The following is a 15,398-nucleotide window of genomic DNA, read 5'->3' on the forward strand; positions in this document are numbered from 1 at the left end:
GGTAAAATTTGTTATTTTTACAGTTGCATCTGCATCATTTGCATCAGATTTATGAACATAATGTATTATGAACCAAAATGCAATACCAACTTCAAATAAGCTGCAGCTCGCTGGAGGGGTCAAGCTGCATAATCATTTCTAAAACTTTGGTACAAGTCAAGCCCTTTCTCGTGTTGCTCGCTGCTCTTCTCACCATCAAATGACCAGCAGGATGGCATGCAAGTGGTTTAAATCCACGCACTTTGCTTTTGTTTAGTCTATACTTATCACCACCATTAAAAGGCAGCAGGTGCATAATTACACTTTTGTTTACTCCATGTAGTTCTGAGAGAGAGAGGTGTACATTTTGATTTTCTCAAATACATCAAGGTAAGAGCGCAAAGGTCTCTCTCACTCTCTCTCTCTCTCTCACACACACACACACACACAATATAATATGCTGTTATACTCCATATAGCTTCATATACAAGTCAGAAACTAAGCTTTTTTTTGCACAGGCCTATCTAAAGGGTTAATGGTCCCACCTAGTGATCAACTGTAAAAATAACAAATTTTACCTCTTACCAACAGGGGAAACCACCAACAATCAAGAATCTCTCACACACACAAACACTATACTTTGCTGTTATACTCCATATAGCTTCATATACAAGTCAGAAACTAAGCTTTTTTTGCACAGGCCTATCTAAAGGGTTAATGGTCTCACCTAGTGATCAACTGTAAAAATAAAAAATTTTACCTCTTCCCAACAGGGAAAACCACAAACAATCAAGAATGCATGATTATATGGTGTCATGGCTTTGCAATCAAAAAATGTCGTTATAATGGAAGTCAATGGGGCAAAAACAGTCACCAACAATAAATGAGGGAGAAAAAATTAAAATCTAATGCTGCACAAAAACTAACAATGCATCAAAGCCAATGTTACTACTAATCTTTGACATGCCCAAGACTGTTATAAAAAGTAAAAAAAAAATCCAGCCACAATTATTTTTATATTGAAAATAAGTCATTTTGTTTTATTCCCCCAAATCAGTGACATCATTTATGAACTTGGCAATTAAAGATTTAAAATCTTGGATTTTTTAAAAACATTTGGTAGTTTTGATCAGGACTGAGGTTGATTAATAGATTTATGCAAAAAAAAATTGAAAAAAAAAAATTATCTGATACATTTTTACAGCAGTTTAACTGAGTGGCTGTTTTCATCCCGAACATAACGAAAGGGTAGTGAATTTGAACAATGCACAAGGGTTAAAAAAAAAAAAAACGGAACAGTCTCACTGCTTTGTTTGCTGTGTGGGTGTTTAAACGCGGCAAGCTTCAAATGGACGATTATATCAATAGCGCGCTCAGCGCGTGGGCACGGTCACATTAGATATAATGAAAGGAGACGTGAAAGAAGGGACATTGCGTTGTTTTCATATGGATTACTTTATCACAGAATATTTGTTTTCGGTAAGACTTGCTTAGTTTAAAAAAAGAGATATGTCAAGCTTTCTATAGATATATCTCTCATGTCTCTTTGTTTAGTATTTGCTGAGTTACTATTTATTTTAATGATGCATTTCTAAATGAAGATCACCACAGACCAAGGCTGCAGACAGCGCACCCTGTTTGTTTTCTTTATTTTGTAAATGCACAAAGTTTTGTTGTTATTATGTGTGTATACAAATAAAAGTAGACCCTTTACAGATTCGATTGATGTATTGCTCTTATCTGTACAATCAAAAAAGAAAGTGTAATTTAAGTTATTTTCGGTGTTATCAGGAGAAGGTGCCACAAAACGTGTATTCGCATTTGTCAACTCCACAGGGTTAAAAGTTGTTTCTTAAATATGAACCAAAGCGCGATCATACATTATTGACGTCTTACTGTCATTATCGCTATTCACGGATCCAGTCTTACATGTATTCTCTAGCTTATTGTGAATATAATCAGTTTCGGACACTGCAAAGCTAAACTGCACCTGATATTAGAGCTTTGCATTTCAGCCCGAGCTCAACGTTTCCGTTCACGCAGATGAGACGGCAAGTGCATCCTGTTTGTTTTCTCTATTTTACATAAGCACAAAATTTTGTTGATACTGTGAGTGCACACAAAAATAAGAGTAGATCATTTACAGTTCCAAATGAAGTACTAGACTTACCTGTATGAGCAAAAATGATGGCGTAGCCTACTTGTTTCCACTGAAGAAAAAAAATGAAGTTATCGCACTGGCACCTCATGCATTATAAGCGTGCATCAGCTTCCACTCTCCGCACAAACGCTTAGATATACACAACAGTGCACTTTTATTTAGGTTAAATGTTTAAGCTAACATTGTACTATGCTTTAAGTGTTTAATATCTACAGATTACATTTTAAGCAAGATTATTTGAGAATGCTAAATTGATCAAACGTGATTGAATGTATTTGTGAGGATAACTGAATTTTTTGTTTTGAGTTTTTTTTTTATTTTTTTTTATGATTGGTCTTTATTTTGAATTTTTGTTTTTATTGTGCAGATTAAAATGATTCATCAATCAAATCTGTAAAGGGTCTACTTTTATTTGTTTACATGCATGATAACAACAAAACTTTGTGCATTTATAAAATCAAGAAAACAAACAGAGTGCACTGTCTGCAGCCTTGGTCTGCCGTGATCTTTATTTAGAAACGCGTCATTAAAATGAACTGTAACTCAGTGAATACTTAACACAGAGACATGAGAGATATATCTATAGAAAGCTTGACATGTCTACTTTTAAACTGAGCAAGTGCTACCAAAAACAAATATTCTGTGATAAAGTAATCCATATGAAACCAACACGATGTCCAGTCTTTCACGTCTCCCTTCATTATATCTAATGCGACCATGCCCACGTGCCGAGCGCGCAATTGAGATTAAAATCTTGAAGCTCGCGGCAGGTAAATCCCCCATAAAAACAAACAAAGTAACGAGTTTTTTACATTTTACTTTGCACTTCGCGCTGAGAGGAATGAGACTGAATTCACTGCAGAAAAGACTCGTTGTGACAAATAAGAAAAAATTCACCTCAAGTAACCTTTGGATTATTGATGCAGCGGCTTTATCAAGCAGAGATCCTAAACATAAGTCTTTTTTATTATCTTACTTGTATTAGTTTTCACATAACCTGTACATATTTTACTAGTTAGACTTTTTTCAAACTATAATTCCTGACTAAATGTTTAATCAAGTGAAACATTATAAAGTTTCATTCACAGCATCTAAATGTCTCACCATGCCCGGATGTGTGTTTTTTTTTTTAATGTTATATAACATAAACAGCAATACCATATAAAAAATATTGTTGCTAGCCTAATGTCAGTAAGAATGGTTAGACAAAACTTTACTGAGATAGGCTATTCTCTGTTCATGAATATAGTCAAATATGTTTATAACTATATATTTATATTTACATTTACATTTAGTCATTTTGCAGATGCTTTTATCCAAAGCGACTTACAAATGAGGACAATGGAAGCAATCAAAAACAACAAAAGAAGCAATGATATATAAGTGCTATAACAAGTATAGGTTTGATTTAACACAGTATACGTAGCAAGGACTTTTAAATAATATAATAAATAAAAAGAAAATAAATAAAAAGAAAATATAAAATAAAAAGAAAACAGATAGAATAGAAAAAGAATAGAGTAAGCTAGTGTTAGAGGTCTTTTTATAATAGTATAATAAATGAAAAGAAAATAGATAGAATACAAAAAGATTAAAGAGGTAGTTAATTTTTTTATTTTTTTTATTTTTTTATATAGAATTAGAATAGTGAGTGAAAAAGTTAGAGGGTCAAATAAAGATGGAAGAGACTGTGTTTTAAGCCGATTCTTAAAGATGGCTAAGGACTCAGCTGCTCGGATTGAGTTGGGCAGGTCATTCCACCAGGAGAGAACATTTAATTTAAAAGTCCGTAAAAGTGACTTTGTGCTTCTTTGGGATGGCGTAATCAAGCGATGTTCACTTGCAGAACGCAAGCTTCTAGAGGGCACATAAGTCTGAAGTAATGAATTTAGGTAAAGGGGTGCAGATCCAGTGGTGGTTTTGTATGCAAACATCAATGCCTTGAATTTTATGCGAGCAGCTATTGGTAGCCAGTGCAAATTGATAAATAGAGGTGTGACGTGTATTCTTTTCGGCTCATTAAAAATTAATCTTGGTGCCGCGTTCTGGATTAATTGTAAAAGCTTGATAGAATTGGCTGGAAGACCTGCCAAGAGAGCGCTGCAATAGTCTAGCCTGGACAGAACAAGAGCTTGAACAAGGAGTTGTGCCGCATATTCGGAAAGAAAGGGCCTGATCTTCTTAATGTTGAATAAAGCAAATCTGCAGGAACGGACAGTTTTAGCAATGTGGTCTGAGAAAGTTAGCTGATCATCAATTATAACTCCAAGGTTTCTGGCTGTTTTTGAAGGAGTTATGGTTGATGTGCCTAACTTGATGGTGAAATTGTGATGAAACGATGGGTTTGCTGGAACCACAAGCAGTTCTGTCTTGGCGAGGTTGAGTTGAAGGTGATGGTCCTTCATCCAGCAAGAAATGTCTGTTAGACAAGCTGAGATGCGAGCAGCTACCGATGGATCATCAGGATGGAATGAGAGGTAGAGTTGAGTGTCATCAGCATAGCAATGGTATGAAAAGCCATGTTTCTGAATGACAGAACCTAATGATGCCATGTAGGCAGAGAAGAGAAGTGGTCCAAGAACTGAGCCCTGAGGCACCCCAGTAGCTAGATGTTGCGACTTGGACACCTCACCTCTCCAAGATACTTTGAAGGACATATCTGATAGGTAAGACTCAAACCAGTGGAGTGCGGTTCCTGAGATGCCCTTGGTCAGTAGGGTTGACAGGAGGATCTGGTGATTAACCGTGTCAAAAGCAGCAGATAGATCAAGCAAGATAAGTATTGAAGATTTGGATTCCGCTCTTGCCAGTCTTAGGGCTTTTCAACAACTGAGAGCAAGGCAGTCTCAGTTGAATGTCCACTTCTGAAGCCAGATTGGTTGCTGTCAAGGAGGTCGTTCTGTGTGAGAAAGGTAGAGACTTGGTTGAATACAGCTCGTTCAAGTGTTTTTGCAATGAAAGGAAGGAGGGAAACTGGTCTGTAGTTCTCTAAAAGAGATGGGTTGAGGGTGGGTTTTTTTAAGGAGTGGAGTTATACGAGCCTGTCTAAATGATGAGGGGAAAACACCTGTATGAAGGGATGTGTTAATGATGTGAGTGAGTGCAGGTACAACTGCAGGAGAAATGGCTTGAAGGAGATGAGATGGAATAGGATCAAGTGGACAAGTAGTAGGATGATTAGAAAGGATGAGTTTGGAGACTTCTGCCTCAGAGAGTGAAGAGAAGGGTGTGAATGAGTGTATGTTTGTTTGTGAGATGTGCTTGATGGATTGTGGTGTGGAAAATTGTGCTGTATGTTTTTAATTTTATTAATGAAAAACGTGGCAAAGTCGTCAGCTATTAGAGATGAAGCAGGAGGGGGAGGAGGAGGCCAAAGGAGTGAGGAAAATGTTTTAAAAAGCATGCGAGAGTTAGACGAATTGTTAATTTTGTTATGGTAGTATGTCTTTTTAGCAGTGGAGACATTAGCAGAAAAGGAAGAGAGAGGAGTGACTGATATACATTAAGGTCAGTAGTATTTTTGGATTTGCGCCACAACCTTTCAGCAGCTCTAAGCTTAGAACGGTGTTCACGTAGAACATCAGATAACCAAGGGGCTGAAGGGGTGGTACGGGCTGGCCTGGAAGACAAGGGGCAAACAGTGTCTAAACAAGATGTAAGAGTGGAGCAGAAAGTATCAGTAGCACCTTTGGGGAAAGAAGCGAAGATGAAACCATTGCAGATAGCCGGGAGGGTGAGAGTGAGCATAAGTTACGTCGAAAGATGATATGTGGAGGGGTAAGTGATGTGTCAGGAACCATGTTGAGGTTAAGAGTGAGGAGGAAGTGATCTGAGGTGTGCAGTGGAGTAACCAGTACATGATCAGTGGAGCAGTGTCGTGTGTAAATAAGGTCGAGTTGGTTGCCTGATTTGTGTGTAGCAGTAGTTGACACTCGGTTGAGATCAAAAGAGGCAAGCAGAGTGTGGAAGTCAGCAGATAGAGGTTTATCTAGGTGGATGCTGAAATCTCCAAGCATAACTAGGGGAGTACCATCCTCAGGAAAGGTTGAGAGCAGCACATCTAATTCATCCAAAAAGTTACCTAGTGGTCCTGGGGGTCGATAGACAACTACAAAATGTATTTTAAGAGGGTAGGTAACAGTAACGGAATGAGATTCAAAGGAACTGTTGATACCCAAAGATGGTAAAGGATTAAATTTCCAATCATTAGAGATGAGCAGACCAGTACCTCCACCTCTTCCAGTCAAACGGGGGGAGTGGGAAAATGAAAAATTATTGGAGAGGGCTGCAGGTGTAGCAGTGTCCTCTGGTTTGATCCAGGTCTCTGTCAGGGCCATGAGATTTAACTTTGAATGACTTATAATAGAAGTAATGAGATCGGCTTTGTTTACAGCAGACTGGCAATTTTCAGAGACCAATAGAAAAAGATAGTGTATTAGCAGACATAGGCAGAGTGTGCAGGTTGTTAGGATTGCGCTGCCTACAGTGTGTGATGCGTGGTTTGTGAGTGGAAGTGATAGTAGGGATCTGGAAACACATAGTAAGAATTAGTTATACAAACTGAAACCGAAGTGAAACAAGTAGAAGGAAAAAGGATTAATCAAAACAATACTTATATCCCTTGCCGGTGTCCCTGCCCGGTGGAGTCGCACGGTAGAGTCGATGGTCTTTACACTCTTCGGTCTTCACACGAGGAGGGCTTAACAGGAGGGCTGCCGCGACCGCTGCCGCGGTTTACTAACCTTTTTTGTATACCCGTCAGATAAAACGGAAATTGAATTCAGCTGAACACACTTTACTGTTTCTCACCACAAAGGTCTAAGCAAGCGCACGACACTGACACGTATGCGATAGAGTACGAGACCAAACGCAGCACGTCTCAACACAGTAAACAAACAAGCGTTTCCTAGCAACGACAACTGCGCTAAACACTAATGAGACAAGAAATAAATACACTTACGATCTGCTTTTAACTTCCGCTGATTTAACTGCTTCTCTCAAAGGGTATTTCTGTACACTGTCTTTTGCTAGCGCTTGAATATATATTGTATAGGCCTACATACAAAGCATGCTTGTGTTGATGAAGGTAACTAAGCTTCTGTTCATAAATATCTACTCTGGTGTAAGTATTTTGTATGTGTTATACCCGGGATCCTCTGACGTGTAAATGTATCAAGTAAGCTGTAAATATCACTCATAATATGTGTGCTATGTGGTAATTGTGTTCTTTTTTTCTATAAATTTGTACTAGTATCAGTGACCATCACAATAATGTTAATAATGTAGTTTAAAAAAAAATATTTTGTCCTCAGAGTCTTTCTTGTAACTCTTCTCTCTATCACACACCTGGCTGAAAGGCTTATTATGCAGCTCATTATGCGGGCCTTTGTCTTCTCAGGTATGAATCACAGCATTATGCAGGATAGTTGAAGCCTTCTCGCATATACCTTTCCTACACAAAAAGTGTCTTAAAAAATGTAAATCAATATATTGTTTTCTGTGAGCGAGTAATCAAGATGATTTTCACATCATTTTGAAGCAAAACTTTCAAATCTGTTCTCTAAAGTCTTGTGAACAAATGTTCTCTAGGTGTTTTATTGCCTTATTTCAGTGACTTCAAAATTTTAGTTTTTCACTAACCATGCATAAACGTCTCTTTCTCAAAATCACAATCATGTACATACATGCTGCTCACATATTATTGTAGCCCAGTTTGTGCTGATTACAGTGTTATTACACTTTAGCCATGTATGTGTTTGTAAGCAACTGAAAAAGACACAAATATCAGTTCATGTCAAAACTTCTCTAGGCCCCCAAAACAGCCTCAGGCCCCAGAGGGTTAATGAGAAAATTCTTAAGTTTTATTTTACATTTACATTTTACAGATTACCCCAATCTCCCATACACCCAAACTCTGTATGCTAAACCGTATTATTAACAGTATTATAATTATTTTAAAAAAATGTTTCATTATTATTTAAACACGTTTTAATTAATACAAAGCAATGATAAAAAGTGATACATTTCTTAATTCAGGGACATCATTTTCCGCATGTCATGGGCCCTGTATACGGGAATAAATGTGTTAAAAAAGGCCAGATAACAAATAAGTATGTGTGACCTGCTGAAAAACATCAGCAAATTATTACATGTAAGTTTCAAGCCTTTCATAATTTGTGGCATTAATGTGAGCGCCAAAATGTGTGTTAGAACAAGGCCTTGCCTATAATACTCATCAATAAGCCACATTTTCAATCATTTTATTCTTTATGGCATAGGCTAATGTACACCTCCTTAAATGTAATCTAAACATTCCAAGTTAGTATTCTACTTTTTGTACGATTTCTAGGCATTTTTCATGTTGCAGTTTTAGCCTATTAATATTGAGTTCTCACAACTTAAATATATATATATATATATATATATATATATATATATATATAGAGTAGGTGGCCAACCAAAATGTTGGTTCTACCGCCGCGCATACCGCCGCGTCTGCAAAGTGCATTTGCAGCTTTTGACCACTGAGTGGCACTTTAACCACAAGTTATCAAACAAGCGCATCAAAGCACATTTTCACAAATAGACGTCAGCTTTGCCTCACTGATGTGTTACATTTGACGGCTGCAGTCAGGGAAAATGAAAGAAAAACCCTGTAGTTAAAATTTTAATATTCACAGATGAAATTTGGTACTTATGAAGTTATGTGCATTTCTTAGAATGAATTCAAGCAGGATAAATGTCAAGCCTATGAGCCTGTGCTTATATTTTCTCTAAGCTACATGGTATTAAACCATATTTTAGATTTGACACATTTAATAGGTGTGCAGTATTATTTATATTATATGAATTATGTGTTATATTATTCAAAAGAAATTGTGGTTTTCTTTGCATCGGAGCATTAAAAGTGGTAGCCTATTTTAGTGAGCTAGGCTTCATGGATTAATATACAAAATGTCAATATTCTCATATATTAGGCCTATATTTTCATTTATATTTTAAAATTCCTTTAATAAAACAACATGCTTTTATTTTATTCATTACCTGTCATTTATTTTGACAGATAATTTCTTGGGGAAAAACATATTTGTCTCTACACTTGTTGCATGTTTTATGAATTATTTGCTTTATTTCAGTAAAACGTGAGGCACTGTATATTTCGCTTCCATTATTTAAGCCTAATTAAAACAAGAAACGAATAAATTAAACCTGCAGGATTTAGCTAAATCATTGAAACTCTAAAGAATGGACGGATTAATAAAACATCCTCACGTTTTAACTCAAGTTCTCTCATTATAATCAACTAAATGCACACAATGTAAAAAAGAGCTTCATTAATTGACAACTTCAGTGATTTTAAAGGGGGTCTTCTTTACTTGTTTTTATATAATTTGAGTAAAAAAATAAAATTGCAGCTGCATTTAAATGCAGGTGTGTAAAATGTCAGAGTGCAAGATTTGCGCGGCGCGAGTGATGCTGAGTGCACGCGCAGCATTTATTCTTGTTTTATCTTCATTACAAATCTTGTTTGCTTTTATTTTGGATAATTGCATGTAAAAAATAATTTACGTTGTAATGCAAAATGTGAATTAATATTCATATTCAAGTGTTTGTGCGAAAATTATTAATGCGCATTCATGACAGGGAGGCGCCATCTCGATCACTTGAATTTTTTCCTGATAATGAATTAACTTAAAAATGTGGTGTCTCACATACATGAGAAATATATCGACAGAAAGCTTGAAATGTCTTTTAAACGAATCAATTCAAAACGAAAGCATTATGTAATCTGTGAAGGTTGCATTTCTCTCTAAAGGCACGTCCATGTGGAGAGAGCCAGCACTGTAAATTTCATCTTGCAGCCGACAAGAAAACATTTGTTTATTAATAAATAATTAAAATGTCTCCTTTTTCACAATTATTAGGCTACTTCTGCTTGTGCTTTGTGGCAAACTTCATGCATGTTCTTGAGCGCGGAATATATTAAGGCTTATTGTCGATTATAGAATGTAAATTTAATATAAAACCTGCGATTAGTTGAACAATAAACAATGAAATGAACGACTAGGTAACTAGAAAAATCTTACGTGGGGGGGCAGATCTATTAAATACCCTCTAGACATCTCTGTTAAAGTTTGTTAAAGCATCTTATAAGCATTTGTATAAATTCTGCTTTCAGAACGGTCCGTAATGGAGAGATACCTTAACAAAGATTTTTCCTCTGAAACACAAAAACGAAAACAGAAATAAAATTGATATTTTATGTTTTGAGAATGGTCAACCCTATTCTGCAGATATTGTTGCTTCTGGTTTGTGCATTGTAAATAGGCAACAAAAAACAACAACAACAACAACAAAAATGATGTCTCCAAAAACTCCAAAATGTTTTTTGTCACGTCTGTAACGCAAGTGTATTTCCCAAATCAAAAACAGCCTATAAAACATGTTCATAGACGGATACTTTACTGATGTCTGGACTGTTTGGGATTTAGAAAAACATAAAGAGATGATTCAATATATTGGTTATATATAGGCTACATTCTGTGAGAATTTATAGTCTAAAAAATATTGCTTAGATGAAACAAAATAACAGTTTGCATCTTTTTTTTTTTTTTTTGAGTTAAGGCAACTTCCTCTGAAATTAAGTTATAATAACTAATAAACTATACTGCGCTATACAGTAGTCAGCATTTGAAGTGGATCAAAACCTTTCTTCAAAGGTGTCCTAAAACCAAAATGACGAGTCCTATCTAAACCTGCTCAGCAAGTTTGATACCCTCATACAACACTGTGCATATGAAAGACCAAGAGATTCACACATTTATATGAACCCCCACAAACTATACAGAACTACCCCCCAACCCCCTCCAGCTGAATTCGGTCTGTTTTTTGGCTACGAGGAATGGTGTGTTGTCATGTTACTGGGTTGAAACATGCCTGCACTCACAGCAGCCCTACTCTTTTTATTCTTTATTTTCTTGCAGCCCATATTATTATTTTCACAAGACCATAAAAATAACAAATTATCAATTGCTAATTAATCATTATTTTAAGAAAATCATTGTTATTTGTGAACGTATGGTTTAAGGAAGGCTTTAAGACCAAGCGGAATCCTCCGTCATCTGCTCCCGCTTCACAGCATGCAGGACTCACGCAAACTGACCCAACATTAAGCAAGGCAGTAAAACATTCAGTCTGCCTGAAGGAAGACGTATTAAGTTAATTCTGTTAAATAGAGAGTTAAAGAGAGAGAGAGAGAGAGAGAGAGAGAGAGAGAGAGAAAAAAAACTAGTGTAGGCTATTCTTAAACTTGGAGCTCATTATATTGAAGTACAAATCCAAACACCAGAAGCAACCTACACTCTCAGTGGTCTTTAATTGAAAAGTATGTTTTTTTGTTTATTCACAGACTATATGGTTGAAATAATATTTTAGTTCAAAACTTTAAGTTCCATTGTTCCAAAAAATGCTTTATTGGATAACGTTTCATAGAACTTCAGTTGTTATGCTTTAAAATCCCATGCCATTTGTAATTTCACAGTATTTTCACCTCCTAAATCACTACCCTTTAAAGTCACAATTCTATAATGGTCAAATTTACTCAGGCCGATGGCATTTTTTAATGACATTATTATTGTTATTATTATTATTATTATTATTATTATTATTATTATTAAGAATAATTGTGGCCTACATAAATAGGTGAAGCAAAACAAATATGACAAATATTTGGATCGTCCCTTATTTTTTCCCTTATTTTCTTAAAGAATAATACATTTATTTTCTACAAGAATAAACATGATGACATATTATTAATTCATAGAAATAATTTAAGCAATTAAAACCTTTTTTTTTTAAACTTGAACTTCAATAATATTAAACTGACTTTAAAATCTCAAGGAGTTTATAAGTTAAAACGGGTAAATTGTCACAGTGCATATTAAATAGCCTAAATGAACTTGTGTTAACAATACAATTAGAACTAACAATATAATTCTTTTTTTTTTAATGAACAATTCCTGTATAAAACGGGAAATTCAGAAAAAATAACGGCTGCCCTAATAATGTTATAATGGTGCCGACAGGATATTTTTTAGTTCCCTTCACTTTACAACAAATCCTTTAAATTTAACAAATTTATCAGAGCAGAACAAGAATTGAAAATATATAATATAATTACAGTATATAATAATATAGGCTTAGCTATAAACAAACAAAAAAATAAATTAATAATAATTTAAAGGAAACATAAGGTAAGGTTGGGCTCTCTCATTCAGGAGAAATCCAAACGTTTCCATATTCGTGATCCTGTCCATTTAAAGCTTAACTATTATTCATGAGGTAAAATAGGCTTTGTAGCTCATGCGTGTTTCAGTATTGACGGAAAAAAAAATCATAATTAGCAATATGACAAAGTGAACCGCTGCTCACGCCGGATGGCACGGTGAACGACTGTTTCCAATGAATATGTGCGCGTGAGGCTCCAGCACGATCAAACACTTGAAACAGAAAATACTAAATTTTGGGTTACACAGTAAATGCATAATTTAAAAATGCAAAGTGTTAGCAGTTTGAAAAATCAAGAATAATGACAGAGTTAATAAGAATTATTGCTAAATGCTGGACCATTCTCTTTTCGCTCTGCATATGATACCTGAAGATTTTATTTAAACCAAGAATGAACCGAAATGAAAACATTTAGCTTTTTATCCCTTTTTGTCACTTTGCGCCACCTGGCGGTAGTTTCATGAATGATTTTAACACGCGACTGACTTGCAGTTAACGCAGCGGCGGTATTACCCATTTTGGTTGTCTACCTAAAGTATATATATATATATATATATATATATATATATATATATATTAGGGCTGTCAAATGATTAATCACGATTAATCACATCCAAAATAAAAGTTTTGTTTACATAATATATGTATGTGTACAGGGTATATTTTATTATGTATATATAAATACACACACATAAATTATATATTTAGAAAATATTTACATGTATATACATTTATATATTTATATTCTTATATTTTATATTATATATAAATATATTTAATATATAAACATAACATATTCTTCTTAAATATATACATGCATGTGTGTGTATTTATATATACATAATAAATATACACAGTATAACACACATATATTATGTAAACAAAACTTTTATTTTGGATGTGATTAATCGTGATTAATCATTTGACAGCCCTAATATATATATATTTATGTTGTTAGTTTTTATGGCATGATTTATATTTATTTTTTTGTTTATTTTAGTTTTATGGAAATTGAGTTTTTTTAATAGATGTCTAGAAATCTAGTTCAGGATTTGTTCTTTTAAAAACTTAAATTGAAATGACAGCCCCTTAATACAACATAAGGAAATTGTGTAGTTTTAATGGTTTTCATAATGACTGTTTAATAATCTTAACATGCATTAAGAGCCTTTATGTAAATTTAATTTTTTAAAAAAAATTTTTTTTTACATTTTTTATGCATTACACTGCAGCCTTCAACTATCACACATTTTGAAATTAACTTTCTAAAAATTAATTTTAAATAAATTTTCTGATTTTTAAGGATGTTAATAATATTATATTATAATGTTATTTTTGTTTTATTTCCTTATTTGATCTCTGTTTACAAAACAAAATATTAATTTCAGTCAGTTTGCAAACTGTTCCTTTGCGCCACCTGGCGGTAGTTTCGTGAACAACTTCAACATGCAACTGACTTGCAATTAATGCCGTGGCCCTGTGGCGCCGGTACACGCGGCGGTAATAGGCATTCTGGTTGGTCACCTACTGTATTCTGACTCCAATATGGGCAGCAGTCGGGACAAAAATTACATCTGTTATTTATTTTTTTATTTATTATTATTATTTTGCATTTTAAATCACAATTAGATAAAAGTATTTATATAATATTTAAAATGTATAAGATTTTTGCAGATAAAAATATTTTACTTAAAAATTAAACATTCCAATCAAGAGATGCCATTTTCTACCCGAAGAGGTTTGAGATAAGCATATAAAACTCAGAGTTAACTTACCCTTTTAAAGCCATTAAAAAGTATAAGGACCTTGGAAGTAAAACATAAACTTGGTCTGTTAGAATGGCACTGACAATCCTCTTAGCAACATAGTCTGGCTCCAATATGGGCATTAGTCGGGGCCACCTGCACACAAGGCACATGTTGTAATTAATGTGGCGACTGTTTACAAAAGAATGAACCCCCAAACATTTCTGTATGATTGGGTCAGATTAAGGGTCACTAAAAAGAGGATTATTAAACTGTATTTTACTTGTATTTCTATGCCCAGTTCAGGATGAAAATCCATAGCCATAAAGCCTCTTTTACTCTTACACATATTTGTTAGGTGTTGCAACAAAGTCTTATAGCAAATACAAGAAAACATTCTACAAATGCATTGCTAATTTCCAATCGGCACCAGAGAACAGAAAATGGACTTCTGTACATATTTTTGAACTATTCAAAATATACTACGTGTCATCAGTGCTTTGTTTGTTAAGCTCCATGAGGCACAGTCAAAGTATGTGTGCATGTATACATTCAATAAGCATTGTGCAAAACCTGCCTACAGAGATTTTGATTATTAATAACTGGAAAACTGAAAAATTTGAGAGTGAAGTAATATTGATATATGGATGATTATTGCAAAAGTAGGTGTGTTTCCCTAAATGATGTATTTGGTGTCCTGTTCAAATGCTGCTGCTTCAAAGAAAAATGTGGTTGGTGTGTTATTATATGAGGTGTGTTAGCTTACTTTGTCCCACAGCCACCAAACATGCCTGTGTTGATGAAGTATGGGCAGACGATTGTGGTTTTGATTCCTTCCTTCCCCGCAGCTATCATCTCAAGGGCCACAGACTCGGCAAAACCCACGGCAGCAAACTTGCTTGCACAATAATCTGTGTGGGAATCAATGGGCAAAATAGGAGACATTTGTACAAACATAGTAGTGAAGCTGCAATTGAAACATCTCAGATAATTGTTTCCTGTTAAAAGTCTACAGTCGTGGCCAAAAGTTTTGAGAATTACATAAATATTAGTTTTCAAAAAGTTTGCTGCTAAACTGCTTTTAGATCTTTGTTTCAGTTGTTTCTGTGATGTACTGAAATATAATTACAAGCACTTCATACGTTTCAAAGGCATTTATCGACAATTACATGACATTTATGCAAAGAGTCAGTATTTGCAGTGTTGGCCCTTCTTTTTCAGGACCT

The 15,398-nt window shown here is 34.7% G+C and overlaps 1 protein-coding gene across 1 annotated transcript; it reads right to left on the bottom strand.

The window, feature by feature from the left end:
* Positions 1 to 7,763: 7,763 nt before the first annotated feature.
* On the bottom strand, positions 7,764 to 15,165 carry LOC122139349 (epidermal retinol dehydrogenase 2-like). The gene is made up of 3 exons (XM_042736152.1): positions 14,939 to 15,165; positions 14,203 to 14,328; positions 7,764 to 8,204 (listed from the first exon to the last, which is right to left on the bottom strand). Exons 1-3 carry the CDS (start codon positions 15,127 to 15,129, stop codon positions 8,168 to 8,170), a joined length of 354 nt encoding a protein of 117 aa, XP_042592086.1. The 5' UTR covers positions 15,130 to 15,165; the 3' UTR covers positions 7,764 to 8,167.
* Between the last annotated feature and the right edge of the window lie 233 nt (positions 15,166 to 15,398).

Source organism: Cyprinus carpio, chromosome B13 (genome assembly GCF_018340385.1).
Source record: "Cyprinus carpio isolate SPL01 chromosome B13, ASM1834038v1, whole genome shotgun sequence".
Classification (NCBI taxonomy): Eukaryota; Metazoa; Chordata; class Actinopteri; order Cypriniformes; family Cyprinidae; genus Cyprinus; species Cyprinus carpio.

Excerpts from the sequence above, each read along its gene's own strand:
- LOC122139349 (XM_042736152.1), bottom strand. The coding sequence starts at position 15,129 with ATGTTTGTACAAATGTCTCCTATTTTGCCCATTGATTCCCACACAGAT. Across the intron at positions 14,329-14,938 it reads TTTGGTGGCTGTGGGACAAA|GTGGCCCCGACTAATGCCCA; the intron begins GTAAGCTAACAC and ends CCTTGTGTGCAG. Across the intron at positions 8,205-14,202 it reads TTTTTAATGGCTTTAAAAGG|GGCCCATGACATGCGGAAAA; the intron begins GTAAGTTAACTC and ends TCCCGTATACAG.